This window comes from Micromys minutus (genome assembly GCF_963924665.1).
Source record: "Micromys minutus genome assembly, chromosome: 1".
NCBI lineage: Eukaryota > Metazoa > Chordata > Mammalia > Rodentia > Muridae > Micromys > Micromys minutus.
The window spans coordinates 23,735,934-23,760,926 of record NC_137969.1 but is presented as its reverse complement, the minus strand read 5'-3'; the positions used below and the strand labels follow the sequence as shown (position 1 = coordinate 23,760,926).

The following is a 24,993-nucleotide window of genomic DNA, read 5'->3' as shown; positions in this document are numbered from 1 at the left end:
AGCAAGTCTTATAAAGGAAAGTATTTAATTGGAGCTGGCTTATACAGCTCAGAGGTTTATGCTGTTATCAGTATGATTGGAAGCCTAGCAGCATGCAGGCAGTCATTGTACTGAAGAGGCACTGAGAGGTTCTAAATCTGGATCCACGGGTAGCATGAAGAGAGTGAGCCATTGGGCCTGGCTTGAGCTTCTGAGACCGAAAACCCTATCCCCTGTGACACACTTCCTCCAACAAGCCTACATCTACTTCAACAAGGCCACACTTCCTAATAGTGCCACTCCATATGAGTCTCTGGAGGCCATTTTCATTCAAGCGATCACAGTTGGGCTTACAATCCAGAGTGTTATGTTAATGATGGCAGAGCAAAGTTATCAGCTACAATAGCTGGGAACCCACATCTTGACCTGAAAGCAGGGGTCAGAGAGCACATTGAAATGGGATGAGGTTTTTGAAACCTCAGAGTGTGCACCCAGTGACACATCTCCAACAAGGCCATATCTCTTAAACCTCCTCAAATAGTTTCTAGCACCTGGGGCCAATTATTCAGATGTCTAAGTCCTATGGAGGACATTTCCTTCAAAGTACCGCAATCCACTTCCTGGTCCCCATAGGCTTGTGACATATCATAATGAAGCAAGCATCTGGTTCAACTCCCGAGTTCTCATAGTAATTTCGCACTCACAGTCTCAACAGTTTAAAAGTTCAGAGTTCAAAACTTCTTCTGGCAATTCAAGGCAAAACCCAATTCAAGGTAATCTCTTAAGTCTGACTCCTTATGATATAAAAAGTCAAGCCCCATTGCTCTCTTCTCCACAGACTGTGGAGTTTGTATTTCATCTTGTACTTCTTACTCTTCCTCATTGTGTTGCAGAACAGAAGTGATTACGAACAGCCACATGGCAGTGTCAATATTAGGGCGTCTTGAAATCTCCACCAAAGAAAATTTGTCTATTACTTTTCAGTTTAGCTTCAGGAAAATTCTTAGGTCAAGGTCAGATGACAGGCAGGTTCTTTGCAAAATATCACAGGGATGACCGCTAGCCCAGTGGCTGTGGAAGTCCTCATTCCTCTCTCGAGATGGGCCTCCACAGAGCTCTCAGTACTACGGTCTCCCAAGCTCTACTTGGGTGACCCACCCAGCTCGGCTTATAGCATTCATCTGCTATTCTAGCCCAAAGGCTTAGAGTCTTCCCCATGCCTCCCAATAGCCACATGGTCAGATCTGTCCCAGTAGTCACCTGTGACCTGGCACTAATCTCTGCTTTGGTTACTTATTGGTGTGACAAAATACTATGGCCAAGGCATCTTCTGGAAGAAAGTGCCTAATTGCAGTGATGATTGCAGAGGATTAGAGTCATTGATGGCAGAATGAAGGCATGGTGGCAGCAACACCTGAGGGCTCACGTCTTATTATGAGCAGAGAGCAGACTGGAAATAGCAGGAGAGGTTTTTTTAAAGCTTCAAATCCCACTCCCAGTAGCGTTCTTCCTCCAATAAGCCACACCTCTCACTATTCCCCAGACACCCACCAGATGGGTTCAAGTATCCAGATGCTAGAGATTCACAGAAGACATTTCATTCAAACTTCTGCAGTGGCGATATTCATGGGCACAATGGTGGGAACATGATGATGGCTATGGGGTTTGGTTATGGTCAAGGTGATGGTGGTGGTAGTGGTGGTGATGATGGTGGGAATATGATATGGTTATGGGGTTTGTTTATGGTCATGGTAATGGTGGTGGTGGTGATGATGGTGGTGGTGGTTGTCTGGTGATATTGATGGGGATGATGGGGATGTTGTTGATTGGTGATTGTGGCAATGATGGTAATATTGATGGGCTCGTGGTGGGGGTGATGTGGCCACTGTCAGAACATCCTAGGTCCTGAGCGTCATGACCCATGTCTCCTTGTTCCAGTTGACCATGTTGTTCCTGAACCTGGGTCCAGCTTGTTGACTTCCTTTGAGAAATGGCACGAAGCAGCAGACACCAAATCCTGCTGTGACTATTCCCTGCACGTGGACATCACAAGCTGGTACGATGGTGTTCGAGAGGAGCTGGAGGTGCTGGTGCAGGACAAAGGTAAATGAGAACCCAGAAGGGGCCATAAGATTCCTGCACCCTCTGCAAGCCCAGCTTAGAGCTACACATGTCTGTTAATTGATGGAAGAATGTGCTTCCATTCTAGGGAGTCTGTACTCCTGGAAGCCTTGAGGAAGCATTCCTAGCCCACAGAAGAAGTTCTAGCTCCATAGCCCGACACAGGAGGCCGTCACTGGTCTAGCCTTACTTTCTTGTCCTTTGTCACTATGGCTGCAATCCCTTGTCATCTGCCTTGCTGCTGGCCTCTCTGCTCCAGCCATTTTCCTCACAGGAGTGCCTTTTTCTGCCTGCCAAATGCTCTTCTTCCAGCCCAGCAGAGCTCTGTCCCCTTAGATTGTCAGAATTGCTTTATTTCTAAACACCTGAAGCCTGGCCTTGTTGGGGCACAGCCTTCGTATTATTCTTTGACTTGTCTGGCTCGCTCTGTGAGTAACTTTTTTGGGTAGACATCTCGGTATCCCACATGGTTCTCTGTTCAGACTCACACCAGATGACCCTGAGTAGAAATGGGTCAGAGATACAGGAGAAACACAAGGACTGGCAACAGGATGGAACAGGTCAGGACATGAGGGTCAGTCCAAAGGGGACCTTCCTGAGGTCCCTCCCAGAGAGGAAGTCCCTGTACTGCTGAGGCTTCAAGAGGTTCTGGGTGCACTTCTAATGTTTACAATACAGGCTATGTTTTCTCATTATGAAAGTATCATTGTTTCTAATACATAAAAATCAGAAAAGCAAACATTTCCCCCTCTGGTTCTGCTTCCCATCTCAATGTGATATTGGTTAAGCATCATGGCCTCCACTTCTTGTCCACGTCAGCGATTTTCCCCTTATATGGCTGTGCTGTCGCTGTAGTTTGGAATCTTTCTTTTCACTTAAAATTTTATGAGTGATATGGCCCTCCATGAGTAATTTTTTTAATGGTACCATTTATGAAATGCAATGGCTGATTTGTTCAACTGTTTTGGTGTTAGTGGGCATTTAAATTTTCTGTTTGTTTTATTATAAATCGTGTTCTGGGGAGAACCTTAATACACAAGCTGTAGTTTGGGATTTTTTTTCCCCTCTTTTTAACGATTTCTTTAGATGTCTAGAAGTAAAATCACAAAATGTGAAGGCTTTAGCGTTTTTCTGGGACTGTGACTCTTATGGCCAATTGATTTCCCGAAAGATGCTCTCATCCCTGCAGCCTCAGGGCCACATCAGAGTCCCTGGCTCCCGTGTATTGCACATTGGGCGTCACTGCATTTGTGGTGCTCTTGCTAATTTCAAGTCAGGGTATCATTGTAGCTTTTGTGGCAGTTTTTCAGTTGCTAATTGTGCTCACATTTTGTGCCGATTTCCCCTGTGCAACTCCCCAGTTGTCCTCAGTTCAGATCCCCTGTGTCTGTGCATGGAAGGCGCGGTCCTTCCACGATGGCTGCCGTGATTCTTACAGCATGCACAGAGACAAGAGAACCTGCCACGGTGACCTGACTGAGCTCTGGCAACAATGCCATTGCTTCAGTGTCCATGACTATATCGAGGTTTTGTGTTTTCAGGGAGGCCCATCTCTGCCACGCACACGGTCTCTTAAGCGTCATCGTGTGCTTCCCTAGCGCCTGTACCGACTGTGATGTTTTTCCCGGAGCATACCTGATTAGTCCCCGGAATTTTTAGACTAATCTCAGAAAACAAATTTCATTTCTAATTTTCCCCATTATTTTAAGAGAAGAGATTATTATTTTTTTTTGTAATGCTTGTTTTCTACACAGTAGATGCCTCTCTAGCTTGACGTTTCTGTTGCTGAGTACAAGAAGTTCATTCCCTTTAATACTTCTTCTCAGACTCTTTTATTCTTCTCCAAATGTTTCCATCCTCTACCCACAAACTTGAGTCACATATTTCAGGTCTGGAGGAGCAAGGCACAATGACCCACAAGCCATGGCAACTCGAAGAATGAGAAACAAGCCCCCTGCAGTGTGTCCCATGCTCCTGCAAACTGCTCCTCGAGGCCAAGTCTTCCCCTTCCTTCCTTTGTAAATCCCTGCCTAGCCTCTGCCTGGAGTCTCCAGCATCCTCTTCCCAGGATTCCCCAGACATTCCATCTCATGTGTCTTCTGTTCCCAGGGCTGTCTCTACCAAGGTCTTCATGGCATCTCCTATGGGGAAAAGTCATACTCTAGACACAGATGTTGATCGCATGTCCTTTCTGCCCACACACCAGGGTGCGGTTTGTACTGCTTATGACACTGAACTTCACCTTGTGTATCTGTACTTTAGTTAAAAAAAAAAAAAAAAGGATCAGGAAGCACATGCTTCCTTTGCATTAGCTGGAGAAAGACACTTTGTAGAAAGGACGATGTCCTTACCGTGTGTATCTCTCCCTCTTTTGCACAGTTCCTGGTCTCCTCTACTCGTTTCTTCCTTCCTTTACTCTCAGATCCAGCTCAAGTTTGATCTTTCCCCAAAGGTTCCAGAGACTGACTGTCACCCCTATGCTTGGTCTAGTGCCACACTGTGAGATCCTATGGCATCTTCTCTCCTGATAGTTGCTACTGTGTACCAGGTCATTTGATTTACTGGAAAGACCTTCATCTCTATTCAAACATGTTTTCTCCGTCTTACTTTGCAATAGGTGTCAACTCCTTCCAAGTCTATATGGCATATAAGGACCTGTACCAGATGTCCGACAGCCAGGTAGGTTCTGCTGCAAGCCTTTGCTCATCTGCACAGGCCAGAGCCAGATTTCACGATCAGGGGACACCATTACAGCCCAGGCTCAGGTCTCAATCCCAGCACTAAGTGCAGTGTGAGCACTGATCCTCCTATACCTTTGTTCATACCTTAAAAGAGACGGGAGTTGGAACTTGGGGTTCTCAGGTGGGGTGTCCTTCACATAGCTCCTCTCTAGCATTCTCTGGGTGGCTTACTAATAAGCAGCTGCTTGGAGCCCATTGTAGACACTCAGAAGTCATCTACTGGATTTTCCCTTCCTGTAGGCTGGACAGTTGGTCTTGGGGCTGAGGGAAGGCTGGGGACCTTCCCACTGACTCTGAAGAGGTGAGCTGTGACCTTCCTCAAATAATGCAAGACTCTGAGCAGTCTTTGTTTTCTCATTTAAAACATATGAGATCTCTGGCCTGGGGTGCAAGGGGCTGAGAAAGACACCTTTTTGTGTTTCCAAGGGCAGGCTTACTGCTAACAGCAACCCTCCCTCCACCACTGCACACCTCTACCTCCTAGGCTGTGGATGCCAGTGCCAGCTTACTGTACCCTTTGCTTGCTGGCCAGCTGGGAAGACCTTTCCCACCATCTCTGGGCTTAAGGCTCATAATATCTCCAACCTTGCAAAGGCTGTTGGAGTGCTGAGTGACTTCACACAAGTAAAATTAGGAGTTGCACCTTGGCTACAGGGCAGAACTGTGCTGACGGTGGTCTTCGTATGTCCTACCCTCCAAAGAAGCACCTCGGATCAGACAACAACTTACCTAGGATGCCTCGAGCCTTTGACACAGACTCGGGGTACGCTAGAAGCAGAGAGTTGGGGCTGGCTTACAGGTTCAGAGGCTCAGTTCTTTATCATCAAGGCAGGAGCATGGCAGCATCCAGGCAGGCATGGTGCAGGAGGAGCTGAGAGTTCTATCTACATGTTTATCTGAAGGCTGCTAGGAAAAGACTGGCTTCCACATGGTTAGGAGGAGGGTCACATTGCCCATCCCTACAGTGACATTTTTCCAATAAGGCCACAACCACTCCAACAAAGTCACACCTCTTAAGAGTGATATTACCTGGGCCAAGCACATTCAAATCACCACAGGGGGTACCAGCACATGATGAACTGTATTAATGGGTTACAGAGTAATCAGAGGAGCAGCCTTTTAAATGCACAGGGTCCTACACCTTGATTTCTCACCAGCCCCATCTCTCCTCTTTAGCTGTACGAAGCCTTCACCTTCCTAAAGGGTCTGGGAGCTGTGATCTTAGTCCACGCAGAAAATGGAGATTTGATAGCTCAGGTGAGTGGTACAAGGTTCTTCCTCCTACCACAAAAAGGACCTGTTACAAAACGGACAGTAAAAGAGGAATGCATCCTCCATTAGTGAGACAAGTGGGCGGGGAAGAGTGGAGTTGAGTATTAGATGTCCTAACTATCACATGTGCAGATAAGAGATGGTCCCTTGTGTGCAGTGTATTTACTGGTTAGGCATTTGACTTCTGGGATCTATTTTACCCTCTGTATTGTGAGGCTGTGAACAAAACTGCCCTGCAAATCGGGAGAGGAGGTGCCCTTCAGTGCCATGGGCACCCAGCTCCTTTTTGAAAACGTGGATTTTACTCATTCTATTCTTATATAGCCAGCACTTTACCATCTGAGCCATCTCCTGAGGTTCTTACATTTGTCAGCGTTCTCTGGAGGACCAGAACAGATAGGAGGAACACACACACACACACACACACACACACACACACACACACACACACAGATACACACACACACACACACACACACACTACATAACATCATCATATATTATATATATATATATATAATAAATTACACACATATATCTCTGTTTGTCTGTCTATCTGTCTGTCTATATTAGAGTGTCTTACAGCTATGCCTGTCTCATTGGTCCTTGTCTCCTAGGAACAAAAACGGATCCTGGAGATGGGCATCACGGGTCCTGAGGGTCATGCTCTGAGTAGACCCGAGGAGGTAAGGACTCCCCACTCTGCTGTCTGTAAATGCCAAGTGCTCATTCCTGTGTCCTTCAGCTGGGGCAGGACAGCTCAGCTGCACGCAGTGCCCCCCGCCCGCTCTGGCCTTTCCACCCCACTCTGCCCCCTTGTCCCTGCTCCTTCTCAAGACTCTTGAGGGTGCAAATCAGAGAGGCCAGAAACAGCTCTGCCCATTCCAGGTTCAGGAGCATTACCCCTGGGCTCTGCACCTACGCTGGTGTCTTGATTTGGGGAGCATCGTTACTGAAGACTTGGCATATTAGAGACAGGAAAATAGACTGAGAAGTCCCCACCAAACCATACCTCTATTGAGGCCATGGCTGAAGCCTTCACAGACTGTAAATTAAAAGCCCCAAAACAGAAGTCGGAGCAGGTGCTTTGGCTTGTTGGTACTGAGAACATGGCTGGTCTAGAGGGGCCTTTGACAAAATGAATCATGTTTAAGGAGTCACACCAGCCATGGGCATGTCCCAGTGTCATGGAGCCGGACATTTGCCATGATTGTTTTGCGTGTCTTCAGATGCAGATTGGGAGAGTCTTCCGGCATAGCCTGCAGAGTAATTAATTCCAAACAATCCCAGGCCCTCGTTGTAGCTCTAACTCTCCCACCAGAATCATTTCAACTTTTCTCGTTTTTCATCTGTTTCACTCTCCATTTATAAACGGAAGATTTCCCCTTTGAGAGCTCTTAAGGGGAACTGAAGGACATGGGGTCAGGAGTAGCTGCCCCCTTCTTCCTGTGACCTTTGTATTTGCTGTGTCCCCAGCTGGAGGCCGAGGCTGTGTTCCGAGCTATTGCCATTGCAGGCCGGATCAATTGCCCTGTCTACATCACCAAGGTCATGAGCAAGAGCGCGGCCGACATCATCGCGCTGGCCAGGAAGAAAGGCAGGTGGTTCTTGTCCCCCTGAGGGGCGGCCGAGGGCTGCCCAGGTTCCGCCAGGGCAGCCTGTGGCCTCTGGTATACTGGAGGGGTGGTCTGGAGTTGGTTTTAGATTTGATTGCTAGTGTCAGAGATTTCTGCAGCTCCCTGACAAGTTCTGAGCCTCAGATCCCTCCTTTATAGTGTTCCCTGTTTCCACTTCCGCTGGGCAGATGAGACCACGTGGCTCTCGGCTGACTTCAGAGCCTTTCTCTGGCTCACAAAGCTGATGATTAGTCCAGAGTGGCCAGCAGCTCACCATGGACCATCTCCACTTATCTGGGCTATCCCCTGGGCTCTCGGGAGGGCTTGACACTCTCCTGGGCTCTGTCCAGGGCTCACACGGGGTGCATGGCTCAAGGGAAGAGAGTCAGTTGTAGGTTGGGAAGAAGGAAAAAAACTGTCCCAGAGACAATAGTATAGGGGCCATCAGGAGCTGAATATGGATAAGTGCTGGTCAGGTCAGCTGCCATAACTGGCAATAGAATTGGTCTCTCATAGTAAGGGGGACTATGTGTTGCTGCCCCCAAGGGAGATGCTGGGCTAGTGGCTTCTAGTCAGTGTCCTCGATTGCAGACCCTCCTTTTGTGTCAGCATAGACACTATTGGCTATAACCATGTTCCTGATGTTTGCCCCTTCAAGGCCCTCTTGTCTTCGGTGAGCCCATAGCCGCCAGCCTGGGAACCGATGGCACCCACTACTGGAGCAAGAACTGGGCCAAGGCAGCTGCGTTTGTGACGTCCCCTCCCCTGAGTCCAGACCCCACCACTCCTGACTACTTGACCTCCTTGCTGGCCTGGTGAGTGTCATGGGGATGGGGACACAGGGCTGGGTTGTGAACAGGGAGTCAGTAGCTGGAAGCCACAGGCTAAGAAGACATAATAGAGAAGGGAAGCTTGGAGTCTGCAAATAATATTCCACATTGTTTATAGCAATACTTCCTGGACCTAAGGGTGTGTTTGGCTTCGTTCGCATTTATTGAGCACCTTTTTCCAGCAATTCAGTACTGTTTCTGCACCTGCAGTTCAGTGTGGTTGATACCCATCTAGGACTGGAGGTGAGACCAGGATTGAAATCTTGCCTTTACCACTGATCCTACCATCGTGACATCACAACACATGCAGTGTCTCCCTGTCCTCCGCATCTTGCTCATTGTCCATATGCACAGAATCAGACGCTTGCTTACACAGGGCTGCTGTGGCTCGGTGTGGATGGAAGGCAGTTCTGTGAGCAGCACCGTAGCTGGTGAAGCAGCAACAGTAGAAGGGCAGCTGTGACAATCCCTTCCATCAGTCAGCATGAGGGAAGAGGGCTTTGCAAGACCTCACACAGCAAGCGGAGGAGGACAGGCTGTCATGGAAAGAGGAGATGGTTAGGACTCTGTGGAGATGAGTCAGGGCTGGAAGGCAGGACTTCCCAGTATAAGGGACTGTGTGTATAAACAGGGGACTCTGGGATATGCACCTTGTGGAAGTCTCTGTTCCCACATGATGCAGACACTATTTTTGCTGGTGAACTCAATTACTGAGCCAGCACCGAGGTCAATAGCTTGTGAGCGTGGCATGCTTCCTCAAACTATAAAAGCTCACATCTTTCCGGGATCTGCTGTCTCACAGTCATGGCCAGTGTCCGTGCGGGAACATGACCGCAGCCCATAGAAACTGATGGTGTCTTGCACCCTTGGTCACAGCCACTCTGGCTCAGTGTGCTGGTACCTTTTGCCTTCTCAGACCTGTTTCCTAAATGCCATCCTCCCCCATGCGCTGTCCATGGTACTTAGGTAGTTTCCATGTCAATGGGACCAAGAGAGGACACTCCCCACACCATGATTTCTTCTTCTCCAAAAATGGAGCCCAGAAGGCAAAATATGACCTGGACCCTGCTCCTTAACTAGACTTTCACCTGATCTCTCTCCAGGCTGACTTTGCCTTGCTTCTGCCCTTGGCTCTCTCTGTCTAGCTTAAGCTGTCTCAGGCTCCTGCCCCCCGAGAAAGAACCGAAGTCTCAGAGCCTTTGTAGTCCACACTTTGCCTGACACTCTCTCACGTGACTCTCAGTTGGCTTATTTACCGCCTCCAGACTTTGCTGGAAGGTTCCGTTTCAGAGAGGTGTTGTCTGGTCACCAGATTTAAAATGGCAGCTCATCTCATCTGCCACAGTCCTGTCTCCTGTCCCAACCTGCGGTGGCCCTATTCCTGTTGATAGCCACCATGTCCTCATATTATTCCAGGCACAGAACATGTGCATGGCGTAGTTTTGCTAAACTGTCCTGACCAGGTCAGCTCCTCGGCATGTGTCTAGCATCCAAATGACTTATACAACCCAATACTACAAAGCGGAGGGTAGCCCGGGCCTACATTTACACTCACCACATCACAAACCTCTCATGACTGGTCCTGGCTCTGACTCTGGATATACCCAGTGGTCTAAACTTGCTTCCAAACTCTCAAGAGACGAAATAACAAACCCAGAGATCTATGTCACTCAACTGTTACCCACAGGCAATATTTATTATATGAGTCCAGTGTAGAGGACTCAGCTGCCATAGGCCAGCAACCTCACTTCAAGAGAAACATGTCAGTGTGTGTGTGTATGAGTGTGTGAGTGTGTGAGTGTGTGTGTGTGTGTGTGTGTGTGTGTGTGTGTGTATGTGTGTGACTCTCTTGTGATGTGAGGAGATGTGAGGCTTGGGTTGTAGATGAGAGGCTTCTGGTGACATGCTGGCAGGCTTTGAGTTGACAGACTAATGTTGGATGACTGACTATACTATTGTTTATTGAGATAGGGCTGGATGACTTACTTGCCTAGCATGTATTAGACCCTGTTTAATTGTGAACACTGGAAAAGAAATAAAAAGTGCCAGTCCTTTGCTTGGTGACCCATGCCAGGGTCTGCTGTTTATGATGTGAGTAACTCTGCCTCCTTTCTGCTCTTTCCAGTGGAGACTTGCAGGTCACAGGAAGTGGCCACTGTCCCTACAGTACTGCTCAGAAGGCTGTGGGCAAGGACAACTTCACTCTGATCCCTGAGGGTGTCAATGGCATAGAAGAACGGATGACCGTTGTCTGGGACAAAGCAGTGGTAAGTCCAACTTTTTCCCTTGGAAGATTCTAGAAATATCTTGCCTGGACAATCCAAACCAGTGGTATGAACTCAAGGTTCTGAAATCTTCCTTCCTTACCCAAAAGTGGAGATGGGAACAGATGGCTCATGGGACACTACCCCCAGGTGGTAGAGCCCTCACTTTCTGATGTCAGAGACCCAAATGAAGGAGAAAAAGTGGATGGCGGACGGAAGTGGGTTGTTAGCTCATCAGAATTGGCTCTAAAAATCACGTGTGTCTATCTTCATGTGTGCATGTATATGTTTGCTTGTGTGCATATGTGTGTGTGTGTGTGCTTGTGGGTGCGCATGTGCCACAGTGCATTGTATGAAATTCAGAGGTGAGCCTGTGGGAGTCAGTTTTGTGTGGTAGGTTTCTTTACTTGCTGAGTCATCTTGCCAGTCCCTGCCTTATTTACTTACTTCTTTTCAGTTATTATGTTTTGTGTTGTGGGTGTTTCAGCTGTATGTATATCTGTGTACCACATGAGTTCCTGGTGCCCTGGAGACCCTGGAATTATGAACTGTTGTGAGCCGCCATGTGGCTGCTGGGAGTCCAATCCCGGTCCATAACCAATGCTTTTCACTGCAGAGCTGTCACTCCAGCCCTCCCTGTCTGGATCCCTCTCTGGCCTTGAGCTCACCAAGTAGGTGTGGGTCTGGCCACCCACTGAGCCCCAGGGATCCTCCTGTCTTCCCCTCCCCAGGGCTAAGATTACAGGTCCGTGCTGCTGTACCTGGCTGTTCACATTGGTTCCGGAGACTGCACTTAGATCCTCATGCTTATGCCATGAACATTTTACTAACGGGGCCATCTCCTGGAGCCAGTTTTTACACATATTGAGCCCAGAACCACTGGAAGGCCATCACACTGGCACGTGTGCGTGTGTTAGCAGCTCCCTACAGCTCCTGCTCTGTTCAAATCACTATCAAGGGTGACTGGAGTCCGTCTGTGAAGGCCTCACTGGAAGGCCCAGGTCTGTGCTTATCTGATCTTCTCCTGAGCACGTGGGTCTTGATTTCAGGCTACTGGCAAGATGGATGAGAATCAGTTTGTAGCCGTCACTAGCACCAACGCAGCCAAGATCTTCAACCTGTACCCAAGGAAAGGTCGGATCGCTGTGGGCTCCGATGCTGATGTAGTCATCTGGGACCCGGATAAGATGAAGACCATAACAGCCAAAAGCCATAAATCAGTAAGTTCCCGCCCACCCACGGCACTCTTAGTTTGGGTGGGTGATAGTTCTGTTGCATCATATCAGAAGCTTCTGGTTAAAATATGGTTCAGGGTTTTCCAGATCTGCCACATCGCTGCACCAGCAAGCAGCTCTCATGGGAGAGACTCCAGGGAGGTGCTTTGAGCGGGCCAGGCTGCTGCTATGATCTTGTGAGCATGCTCCCTACCCACTGCCGCTTTTTCTGGCCGTTCACACAGGGAAGGGGCATTTATTCCTGGCCTTTGTATCTGTCAGAAGAGCAGCCGGTGCCTATAGCTCTTAGCCATTGCTCTAGTCCTCAGTATACCTTTGAAAAAATGATGGTTTTGAATGGAAATCATGGAGTAAAATTTGGAAGCTGCAGGAGGAATGGTTCTTCTCTTTGTGACCTGGCTACAGGAAAATAAAGAAGTGAACAGAAATAGTCTGCACAGCCAAGAAAGGGCATGGCAGGAGATACAAAGTTCAGGGCAAGGACTGGGAGTAGGAATCTGTCTCTTGCCAAAGGAAGGGTAGGTTCTTGCAAGGTGGGGAGACACTGGGAGACTAATAAATGCCAAGACAGTTTGCACAGATGCGTGTGTTGCCTAGGGGAAGAGACCTGCTCTCACTAACAGCAGCAGGTCACAGCATGGGGAGGGACAAGTGCCGAGACAGACTCCAGGCTGTAACGTGTGCACCTGTGATACTGTCACAGCATCAGGGAGACTCAGTGTTGTCAGAGCCGGAACCCAGTGTCACCTCTTCGAATGATGGAGATGCTCATGATCACACATACAGACTGCACACAGTGTGTTTCAGCAAAAACACAGAAATATCCTATTTGTTTGGTGTTGGGAAGTGTATGTAGATCAGTGGTGGTCCAAGTGCATGATGGGACCCAGCTCAACGGCTTATGAACTTTAAAGAGCTCTCAGCCTCAAACCATGCTGAGGATCTCTGGGATGAGGCGGAGAATAAGGCCTCCCATGATGTGCAGCCAGCATGTGTGTGGGGGAGTCACTATCAGAAGTACTTTAAGGCACTCTGCACAGTTGGAGGTAGAGGGCATCTCTATCAGATACACTTCACACCACTTGATTGCTCTCAACTACACAAGACCCACTTTTAAAATAATGGATAAAAAGGAAACACAGTTAAGAATAGGTGAAAAGCCGCTGGGTGGCAGCGGCTCACAACTGGGGATGAGTTTCCTCTTTAGGAGCAACAAACCAAATGCAGGTTTTAGATGTTCTGTTGTCTTTCTGGTTATTTGGTAAGATTTTAATTCATGTTTTAACTACATGTATGTGTGTGTTTATCTGTGGAGACATGTAGAGCTTGCAGATACCAGAAGAGGGAGTTGGATCCTCTGGAACTGGAGTAATAGGGCTGTGAGCTGCCTCAAAGTCTGGCCTTCTGAGGGAGCAGCAGGCATTAATCATTGAGCCACAACCATCATCATTTTCTTCTTCTTCCTCTTCCTCCTCCTCTTCTTCTTCTTCTTCTTCTTCTTCTTCTTCTTCTTCTTCTTCTTCTTCTTCTTCTTCTTCTTCTTCTTCTTCTTCTTCTTCTTCTTCTTCTTCGTCCTCCTCCTCCTCCTTCTCCTCTTCTTCTTCTTCTTCTACTTCTACTTCTTCCTCTTCTTCCTCCTCTTTCTCTTCCTCTTCCTCTTCCTCTTCCTCTTCTTCTTCTTCTTCTTCTTCTTCTTCTTCTTCTTCTTCTTCTTCTTCTTCTTCTTCTTCTTCTTCTTTGTCTTCTTCTTCGTCTTCTTCTTCTACTTCTACTTATTCCTCCTCTTCTACTTCTTCCTCTTCCTCCTCCTCCTCCTCTTCTTCTTCCTCTTCTTCTTCTACTTCCTCCTCCTCCTCCTCCTCTTCTTCTTCTACTTCTTCCTCTTCTTCTTCTACTTCTTCCACTTCTTCTACTTCTTCCTCTTCCTCCTCCTCCTCTTCTTCCTCCTCCTCCTCCTCCTCTTCTACTTCTTCCTCTTCTTCTTCTTCCTTCCTTCCCTCCTTCCCTCCCTCCCTCTCTTTCTCTCTCTGTGAGGAGGGGATGTGCAGGTCAGGGACACATTGAGGGAATGAGTTCTTTCCTTCCACTACATTTGTTTCAAAGATTGAACTCAGGTCATTGAGCTTGGCAGCAAGCACCCTGTCCACTAAGCCACCGTGCAGGTCCTGTTGTCTTTTCAGTAGATGAGACAGCAACAACACGATCTCGCCCTGTGCTCAGACTGTAAGTGTGCAACATTCCTCGACCTCCACCCGGCAGTGCAGACTGGGCTCATTCCTTGGGGCGTGATTTGCCTACGCACCGCAAGTGTTTTGGGGAAGCCCATGTACTTTAGTGAGGAAGCTTTCCCTCACAAAAGGTGACAATGTCACAGAAATGTAAGTTACAACCAGGAAGTGCTTAGTGTTTGTCTACAGAGGAGGATGACTTCCATGCAAGATGCCCTGGGTGATTGTTAACAATCAGCCCTTGCAAGTGCCGGTCATTGTGTGTTGTACACACAGAGAAGAAAAAGTTATTGGAAAATACTTACAATAGAGCATCATATATGTGCCATGCGGATGCAGGGGAAACCTTGGGTGTGGTACAGAAGTCACTCTGGGTTTTTTTCTTTGCATTCACAGACTGTGGAGTACAACATCTTCGAGGGCATGGAGTGCCACGGCTCCCCCCTGGTGGTCATCAGCCAGGGCAAGATTGTCTTTGAGGATGGAAACATCAATGTCAGCAAGGGCATGGGCCGCTTCATCCCTCGGAAGCCATTCCCAGAGCACCTCTACCAGCGTGTCAGGATCAGGAGCAAAGTGAGCGCCTGCATGGAGGACCCTTGTACTGTCCTCCCCTTCCTTGGGAACTGGGCTCTGTCCTGTGGAGGGTTGGTGAGCATGGCTGTGTGTGTCCGCTTGTTCATCTGAGACCAGACAAGGCCAGGGTGTGAGAGAGGTGCTCGTGAGCTGCTTGGGGTTCTGCCTTGCGTATCTTGGAGGTTCCTCACGCAGCCCACTGGAGGGTCATGAGCTTTAATTTACAGAGTAAAACTTGATCCTCAGGGCCTCGAAAGACGTATTCAGTTACAGTGAGACTACACAGCCCGCAGTCTGAGAGCTGGCTCCTGGCTCACCTGCCGAGCTCTCTCCTCCCCTCCTGCCAGATCGTATCTACTTCTTTTCCACGATCTTGAGCCTTGGGCTTGGAAGGCCCCAGCAAGCTCTGAGCTTGTCTCTGACTCAGAGGAGGGAACTCTGGACTCCTTACTGTGGCCATCACCCCTGTCCCTGACCCTCTTGTCACCTATAAACTCATTATCCTCATGATCTAAGGGATAATATGCATGTATACTTGTGTGTGCACTCTGTGTACTACACAGGTGTGCCACTGCGAGTATCGCACACACATGCACATACCCGCTGTGTGTACTGTACATGCATGCATGTGTAAACATTTGTCTGTTGCTTCTTCTATGTCTATGTATGCATAAATAGTATGTTGTGCATATGTATTTGTATGTGCTCATTTATCAATTGTATATTATACATATTATGCATGTTTATTATGTATATTATACATGTATGCATATGTGTGTGCCCACTTTGCACTGTGCACACATATATGTATATGTTTATATATCCATTGTGTATTTTATAGAATGTATGTATATATGTGAGTGTGTGCCTATGTGTGTATTCATTGTATGTACTATACATTTTTACATATATATAGATGTTTGCCTTGCATATTGGGTGTACATACATGCACATGTATATTTGTACTTGAGTGGACGCAGGCTCATGTGTGTTTCCATTCTAGTACTTTAATAATGGTGGTACTACTTCTGATTTAGACAGTGAAGTCAGACACCTTCTCTCAGCCCCAGACCCCACAGTTACCCTCATATGTCAGCTGTCCCACTGCCTCTGCCACAAGGGGCAGCACACATCAAAAGCACTGTGGACCAGGGATCTCAAGTAAAGAATGACTGGGCTGCCCACTCCCCGCACTTTTTGATGGGCTGTAGACCTACCTGGTCTGCAGCTGACTGTCACTGAGAAAGTACCTGGTCCCAAGCAATGTCATCAGTTTGCATCAGGGAGTCAGGTTACTGTAGTTGGGGTTCCCTGCCCTTATGCCTGGACGGTGGACAGGAGCCAGGCTGGGAGTGGGGCACAGAACCTGCCTTTGGCCACCCTGAGCCCAGGGAAGGGTGGGTACCCAAGGGAGGCATGAGAAAGAATCTGGGTGACAGGGCCACGTGTCACTGGAGGAGGCTTGGTAGTCAGGGAGCAGGGCCTTGGGACAAAGCTGAGCCTGCCAGGAGCCTGGAAGTGGGGTCAGGACACTTGACACCACTGGTCCCTTTAAGGCCTTGTAAGTTTCCTGGATACATGCTGTTTTCTGAGGCCTGGAGCCCGTGCCATCTCCTTCGGACATTTTTGAGGCCCTCTGGGCTGCACAGAATCTCCAGCAGATTCCATGGTTCTCTGTCTCAGTCCTGAGCTGCTGAGCTTCTTTCAGTAGCATGGCTGAAATGCTACTTCTCTGCTTCTGAATGGTGGCAGCCACTGTGGAGGTCCTCTAGCACCTTGAGTCTTCTGCCCTCTCTGTCTCCCCCCCCCCCAACCAGTTGCCTGTCCCCAGTTCTTCATCTCCCAATGTACTCTGTAAAGATGAGACTGCCCAGTGTGTGTGTGTGTGTGTGTGTGTGTATCCACATTGTGCTGTGCTGTGTGGGCACATGCCTATGTGTGCACAAATGTGGCTTATGAGCATGTGCGATGTGCAGCTAGGTGGCCCTCGGGCCCCTTTGTTGGCAGGGCAGAAGTGATAGTCTGACTCTTCCCTCTTTCTCTTTAGGTGTTCGGGTTGCATAGTGTTTCCAGGGGCATGTACGATGGCCCTGTGTACGAGGTGCCGGCTACACCCAAACATGCAGCTCCTGCCCCTTCTGCCAAATCCTCGCCTTCTAAACACCAGCCCCCACCCATCAGGAACCTTCACCAGTCCAACTTCAGCCTATCAGGTAGTCTCATGGAAGCCAGGCTCCTGTGGAAAGGGGCATGTGGCCTTGGGCATGGGTGGAGAAGGTCAGAAGGCATAGGCACACTCTTCTGCTGTGCCCCTGAGGCACAGCAAAGGCAGGTGGTTTTAGGGTGCAACATAGCCTGTTGATTCTTGACCTTGGCAACAGTCAGCCCTGGGCTTAAGCATTCTGGGGGTGGGAGAGAGGATACTACCACTCTCATACTGGTAAGTGTAGAGCCTAGAGGTGAATATGAGGCAGGAGCTGTCATTTTCTGGGTACATGCTCTGTGCCTGGTCTTCAACCACACCCACCCCCTGGCTTAAGAAACACAACGTGCATTTATGTCACCCCCACATGATGGTGGTGTGTTCCTGGTATTGTTTGAAGTTTCACAAAATTCAGTTTCAAAGTCCTAGGATTCGGGGCTTAACAAGTTTAGGAATAAGGTCCCAAGCTTGAAGACATGTACTTGCAGCTCCACAAGATGGCCACACGAGGGCAGACACACACTGGAACCATTGTACTGTCATTGAAATCTCAGAGCCAGTGTAGGCTGTAGGGATTTGGTGATGCACAGAGGACAGTTTCAGGTGAGCCGAAGAACTTGCTGAATTCCACAGTTTAAAGTCTTGGTAGCTGTACTTAGTGGCCTTTAAAAACACGGACCAGTTAACATGTGAACGTGAGCTCATGAGCTATGTAAAAACAGGCAGTGGGCTAAAGTAGGTCAGTGGGCATTGCCAGTATAGGCTAGCAAGAGAGGGGGTGGCGGGAGCTGAGAGAGGATGGAGTTTTAGTTTAGATTGTAGGATGAGAAGTACTCTGCACCGAGAGTACAGTGGATCCCTCAGGGGACCACAGGGCACCTCACTTTCATGATCCTGAGTACAGATAACTATTAAAGGTAGCCAGTGTCATTGCACAAAGAGACTCCAAGCACAAGCCTAGAGTCATGTCCGGTGTGCAAAGAGGGCTGCCTTCTTGCTGGGAGGAGCTCACAGACTGGCTTTCTAGGTCCATCAGACAACTAAATACCACAGATTCGACGTGGATAGAATAATCTTCAGATCAAAGCTAGCCACATATTAACAAGCTATCATTAGGGTGCTTGGCCTGCCCTCCACACGGGCCCTTCATCTCCTCTGAAGCTCACAGTGCTGTCCTCAGGACCTCATGAACATTACCAAGTGTCACTCTTGCTGCCGGCCACATAGCCGACTCTCCTGCATGGCTAAGTTCGCCCTTGTCTACTTCCAAGGCAGGACACTGCCATGGCACATAGGTGCGGTGTGCTAGTCTAGCAGGTATCTTCACGGTGTAGTCAGTTACCTGGCGAGCAAGGTGCAGGAGGGGAAATGAATAAAGTGTAGGCTGGATGCTGAGAAACCAGGAACACGGACAGATAGACGGCTGACGATGAGACAGCTGGGAGAACAAGAGCCATACTCTGTGCCAGGCTCTTGGTGGCTTACCTAGACAGGCCCTGTAAGGCCAGGGTCAGAAGGGAAGTCAGTCAATCCACATGCACATCTATCAAATGCCACTGGGGCAAGGGGCACTGCCCAAAGGGTGGTGGGCTTCAGGGAAAGCCAGTATGGACATGAGCCCTGCCTTCCTAACCAATTACCTGTGTCTTTAGGGCATTCATTCTGAGCCTCAGCACCCTTATTTTTGAATGGTGGGTAAAGCACATCTCTATCATCAGTTTGTGTGTTCTGACACACATCAGTGCACCGTGTCTGCCTGCACATGGTAGGAACTCACTAAGTGCTTTCCCCTCTCAAGGCCAAACTGTGCTGGGGTCAAAGATATAGGAAAGGGATCTCAGGAATGGCAGGTACCCAGGAGAGGTCAGGCAGGTCTACAGGTCAGCCACTCTTCCCAGAGTGAACCTGGACAGGGTCTTTAAGGATTGGAGTGATGGGGCAGGCAGACTCAGCATCAGCATGCCAAGGTGATGTAAACAGGTCTTATACCACACACTGTTGGACTTCTGTCTCTTTCAGGTGCCCAGATAGATGACAACAATCCAAGGCGTACAGGTCACCGCATTGTGGCGCCCCCTGGTGGCCGCTCCAACATTACCAGCCTCGGTTGACCTCAGATGAGCCAGATACGCAAGAGTGAAGGATTATGGGAAAATGTCCATTCCTTTTCCTGTCCGTGTTTTTGAAGCCCACAGTTTTAGTTGGTACTGATGGAGGGGAGATTGAGTGATGCTCTTTCCTTCTCTGTTTAGGAAGAAGTGGTACTAGTGTGGTGTGTTTGCCTGGAAGTTCCTTGCCCACAGTGTGTGTTCACGCCAACTCCACCTCAGAGCATGGTGTCTCCATTTTCCCTTCCTAGTGACCCCGCCCCCCAGGTTTAGCATCGTCCTATACTGTCCCCTCCACTCCTCCACGACCCTCTGAGTGATGGTTCCTTTGCGCCCTGTAGCTGTTCTAGGATAGGATGCATGTTAGTAGGTTACGTATGCAAGTCTGAGCGCGGCTGACGGACATCATCGAGGGCCGCCATAGACGTGATGCCAAGACCTTAGCCCCCAGGGAAGATTTCCAAACGCTTAAAAATGAAGGCTCCCCGGGAGTCTTCACTAGAAAGACGTGGTCCCCATCCCCACCCTGACTGAAACCTGTGAGTATGAGGAATGGCAGGGAGGGTCACTGAGCTCCATCACCTGCGTCCCGTGTCAACACCTGGGTCCCTGTGGCACCTGTAACTGGCCATAGTGTCTTCCTGGTCTGTGTGTTCTTCCAGCCAGTCTTGGGCTTTGGGCCCAGCCAGGCTCACACCCGGAGAGAGGTGTCCTGACACCTCACTCAGGCCTTGAGGATGGTGCAGTAATGGCTCTGCCCAGGCTGCCCGAGTCTCTGTCCCTCTGAGGCGCTCGAGCAGGGCAGCCAGATTTTTAAAGTTTTGTACAGTTTTCCTTTGTATTCACTTCCATTTTTACTTAATAATGGACTTGTTGGTGGCTCTTATTTCTGAATTCAAAGCTTGTGAAAAAAAAAATAAAGAAATTAAATTGCCCGTTGATCTGAGTGGGTGCTTTCATTTGGGTACATCAGATGCCTGGTACTTATCCTGACTCTGTGATGACCAAGTGCTGGAGACACTGGGGGTGAGAGATGGGAGGGAAGAGTTAATACATGCCTTCGGAAAATGCGTCAAGACCCTGGATCAGTGGGCGGGCTTCCGGGCTACGCACTGATTGACACACACAGCTCACAGCTGGGTCTGCTTAGGAACCGGATCACTAAGGAGAGAAGTGCTCAGTGACTATGTTGCTCTCTAGAGGGGAGGGGCTGGGGGAATGTTGTACATTTCTGTAAGGAGCCACTCAGCTCTCTGACAAGAGGGTTCCCAAGTGAAGGGACCTTGGAAAAGTGAGTGGCAATTTTTCTCTATAGTCCCACAGAGGTTCTATGGGAAAGAACATGGGGCCAGGCTAACTTGGCTTCAGGGGATAGATCTTTACTTACAGTAGCTGTTCTATGAGAGAAAGGCCTTACAAGGTTCTGGGAGTACCCAGGGCCTGCTTGGGATTTGATGTGATAAGCAGCCTTAAAAAAAAAATCCCATTAGGCCGGGCTCAAGGTCTACTGGGCAGCTTGGGGCCCAGCAGTGCCTGGCTGCCTAGAGGCCAGCTTGCAGAAGTCATAAGCCCCACCGGGAAGGAGGCTTGTTCCCACTATCCTTCTGTGTCTGGGGTTGTGTACCAGCTTCTTAGAAATGAGGAAGCGCCTCCAGTAGCAAGCCCCTGCCTCCTGAGGAGCTGTAGTCCTCTATCATGATGTGGCAGTGAAGTCAGCCGTGGGCAAGTGCTGGACAAGGGCTTCTCTTAGGCCAGACATATCTCTCCATATTCTCCATGAGTGTCCTGAGTTGTCTTCCCCTGCATGGTAATATAAAGCCAGGAGAGGTCCTGGCTTTATATTAACGAATTAATTGATTATCTAATTAACTTCTTCTTGAGGTAGCGTTTCTCTATTTAACCCTGACTGTCCTGCAACTTGCTCCGCAGACCAGGCTGGCCTTAAACTCAGAGACCCACCAGCCTCTTCTAGATTCTGAGATTAAAGACCCACTTGCTTCTAAATTCTGGGATTAAAGGTGTGTACCACCATACCCGTCAAGATCTTAGTTTTAAAGGCTTGAAGGGGTCATGGAGGGAGGTTGAGACTTGGGAACATGAGACAAGGTTAGAGTCTCTGAAGAGAGCTCAGGAGAGGCTACTCGTGAAGGTGCAATCCAGATACAGAAGGTGCAATCCAGATACAGAGGAGATTCCAGCATCTCTGGAATGCCAGTGCCATGGGTCAGCAGTGTGTGGGGTGGAGTCAGCCTGAGCCTAGGAGAGAAGCCATGTGTGCTGTGGTTGGTACTGGCAGATAAGTGGACCTGTCCAGGCATTTTCAATCCACAGAACTGTGAGTGGGTCCCAGACACCAGGCACTGAAAATTTGACATTGTCGAACTTTGGTTTGTTTTGTTCTGATTGTAACTGTGCCCTGGTTCTCGCCTTTCCTTCTTGGAGTTAGGGAGTACTTATCTCCTCTCTCTCTCCCTCTTCCCTCTCTCCTTCTTCCTCTTCCTCTTCTTCCTTCCCCTGTTCCTGCTCCTCCTTCTCTCTCCTCTTCTCTTTACAGGACTCCATATCAAAAGACTGTAGAATTTTAGAGACTTCAAATGCTTTAAAGAGAATTTAGATCTGCTTTTCTTGTAAAAACAAAAACAAAACAAAACGTGTCTCACACAGTATATCCCAGCCACAGTTTCCCTTCCCTTCATTCCTCCCAGTACCCACAACCACCTCCTTCCCTCTCCCCCAGATCCACTACTTCTCTGTTTTCCTTCAGAAAAGAGCAGACCCCACCCCCACCCCCAAGGATATCAGTCAAACATGCATAACAAATTTCAACAGGACTGGGCACAAACCTCACACTAAGGTTGGGTGAAGCAACAAAGTAGGAGGAAAAGGGTCCCAAGAGCAGGCAAAAGAGTCAGAGACACCCCATTCCTATTTCTAGGAGCCCCACAAAAAACACCAGGCTCTCGACCATAGCATATTTGCAGAAGACCTAGTGCAGATTCATGCAAGTGCTGTGGGGGCCCTAAAGACACAGAAATAGGTGAAGTCAGACTTAGGAACTTTCCAGTCATTCCAAGGCCGTGAAATATATTCACCTGACCCTCTAGAAAGCCCTAGATAGGGTCTTGATGCATGCCATAATTAGCTCATGCTCTAATCACCCAATTCTGAGAAACAAAACAAGGACGAAATCCCAGACAATTTGCTGGCTGACAGCCACAAGGTCTCACGGAAAAGACCCAAATATACATCATCATCAGCCTAAATCCCCCTCATCCAATGAATCCAAAGGTTACTGTAACTCATCAATGTGACGTCACTACCCCATGCTGTTGCTGAAATCTGCCCTCAGAACTGTATAAAATTGTGTACTTTGAAACCTTGGGGTTGTCTCAGTCCCACTTGCAGAATGACCCCAGTATATCGAAATTATTAATTAAAACTCTTGCCTATTGCACCGGTGTCTCAGTCTCTGTGTCTCTGTGGGAGTGGACACCCCGACCATTAGGACATGAGGGTCCAACAATGCAATGGTTACCACTGCAGTCTGAGCCCCTAAGAACGTTGCTTAGGTGATTCTTTCAGTAGGCCATGTTCTTCTGGTATCCTTGACCTCTCTGGATCCCACAGAGAATCCTCTCTGGATTCTCCTCACTTTCCTCTATGGGGTTCTCTGATCTCTGAGGGGAGCTGCTCTCTGGATATCTTCAGTTTGGACTCCCTCTCTACCTAGTGATTAGCTGTGGGTCTCTGCATCTGTTCTCTCTCTGGTGATGATTGGAACAGGTATTGATTTTGAGTATTCCACCTTTGGTTTCCGGTCACCCAGGCTGTATGAGGCATGGGTTCTCCTTCATGGTGTGGGCCTCAGATGAGACCAGGCATTGGTTGTCCACAACCACAAGTTCTGAGCTGCAGGTTGAAGGTTTGTGGCTGGGCTGGTGTCCTAGTCTCACTACTGGCAGGTTGCCTGGTTACAGGGAATGTGGAAGAGACCTGGCGGCCCACCAGCTCAGATCCAACTACCCCTCCCTGTTCATGCCGGCCCACCATGTATAGTCTCTCTGTTCCAGAGCAGATGTGGTCATGGAAGATCAACTCCACCTCCCCCCTTTGAAAGCGCAACTCTTTGGCAGCTACATCCTGGCCAGAGCTCCGCAGATCTTCGTAGATAGTTTCCGGTACAAGGACCAGCGCTGGATCTTGGGATGGATCAAGGCCACGTCGATTTCCATGGTGGTTGTACAAGTCTGTACACCCACCAGCAATGAAGGAGAGAGTTTCTCTAGCTTCGTCACCTTGCCAGCAGGAGCTGTCACTCACGTTATTGATCTTAGTCATTCTGACAGGCGCAAGACATTAGATACTCTAGAAAGGCTTCAGATATTTTAGGTACGATTTGAACTTTAAAAAAAAAACCTTTGAATATTTTATTAATTTTTAAAAGGTCATACATTTTATTACTGGACAAGCCATATCCCCAATTCAGATACCAGTAAGTCTCCAGGTTAAAAATGCTGGACTCTGGGCTGGAGAGACAACTCAGTGGTTAAGAGCACTCACTGACTGCTCTTCCAGAGGTCCTGAGTTCAAATCCCAACAATCACATGGTGGCTCACGACCATCTGTAATGGAACCCAATGTGTGTCTTTCTGGTGTGTCTGAAGACAGCTACAGTGCATTCACTTAAATAAAATAAATAAATCTTTAAAAAGAGTGCTGTACTCCATCTGGTAGGACTGACCGATGACCACGATTCGCTATAAATCCTCAGTCTTGCCATTGTGGGAATCCTTACAGATTCCCAGCTTCCTTCTCCCCCAGTGTCTCTGAATCCATCAAGGAAGAAGACGATTTTGCTTTTGTTTATTGGCCGGGAATCACGTGATTCTGAAAGTCTTGTGAGAAGACATGGCAAAAAGGTGAATCAGGTGCAGAGTACAAGATGGCAGAGGAGAGGATGGGAGAAGAATGACTTCGGATATTTTAAAGAGACTAAACCTTTAAGGTGGATTTTAAGGCCTGTGGGATCTTTGAAGATATGCTGGTTTACATATTTATATTAACACGATATCCTGGGTACAGGTGAGAGAGGAAGGATGGTAGTTGAGTATATGTTTTGAGAGGAATGGATCTTAGTTGGGAAAAGCCCCTGTACGATTGGACTGTCAGTGAATCTGTAGGGCATTCTCTTGGTGGTTCATGTATAAGGGCCCGGCTTAGTGTGGGTGATGCCATCCCTGGGCAGATGGACTTAAATTCTGTAAGAAAACTGGCTGAGCACGCCATAAGGAGCAAGCTGGTAAGCAGTGTTTTTCTATGGCTGGATTCTGTTCCTGCCTCAGGTTTCTGCCTCAGGTTTATGCCCTCAGTGATGGACTGTAATTTGGAACTGTAAGCTGAAATAAACCTTTCCCTCTCCAAGTTGCTTTTGGTCATTGAGTTGTATCACACAATAGAAACCCTAAGAAATTCGAGTAACCGGCCAGTCTTGGTGCTGGAGGAATTGAGCAAAGTAATTTATGCTTACCACAGTCAGACCATCAAACCAGAGGACTTAAATGACAATAGTGATCCCCATGCAAGCAGTATTATTATAGAAAGGAAACCAGAGCTTTTCCAGATTCCTCAGGTGACATACTATGTTACAGCCACCAGAGGGCACTGTGGATTCATGCTGGGAACCAACTCAGCTCTGGGCAGGATGGGAAACCGTGGTTGATCTGGTTGTTAAAAATGATTAGAGGGGAAGTGTCTCTTAAAGACAAGTGCTTGGCTTCTGAGCATGAGGACCTTCTGGCCAGGCAGCCTCTCCTAACTGGT

General features: G+C 48.5%; 1 protein-coding gene across 2 annotated transcripts in view; it reads left to right on the top strand.

The window, feature by feature from the left end:
- The window catches only part of CRMP1 (collapsin response mediator protein 1), a gene marked incomplete at both ends in the record, with an annotated part of 46,747 nt that extends 27,571 nt beyond the window's left edge, over positions 1 to 19,176 (top strand). For both annotated transcript variants that reach the window (XM_080927162.1, XM_080927163.1), the window contains 11 exons: positions 1,918 to 2,082; positions 4,718 to 4,779; positions 6,018 to 6,098; positions 6,731 to 6,799; positions 7,590 to 7,710; positions 8,388 to 8,544; positions 10,685 to 10,826; positions 11,873 to 12,043; positions 14,683 to 14,862; positions 16,910 to 17,075; positions 19,085 to 19,176. In XM_080927162.1, the coding sequence (XP_080783288.1) occupies positions 1,918 to 2,082; positions 4,718 to 4,779; positions 6,018 to 6,098; positions 6,731 to 6,799; positions 7,590 to 7,710; positions 8,388 to 8,544; positions 10,685 to 10,826; positions 11,873 to 12,043; positions 14,683 to 14,862; positions 16,910 to 17,075; positions 19,085 to 19,176 (1,406 nt within the window). The remainder of the gene's footprint in view (positions 1 to 1,917; positions 2,083 to 4,717; positions 4,780 to 6,017; positions 6,099 to 6,730; positions 6,800 to 7,589; positions 7,711 to 8,387; positions 8,545 to 10,684; positions 10,827 to 11,872; positions 12,044 to 14,682; positions 14,863 to 16,909; positions 17,076 to 19,084) is intronic.
- Between the last annotated feature and the right edge of the window lie 5,817 nt (positions 19,177 to 24,993).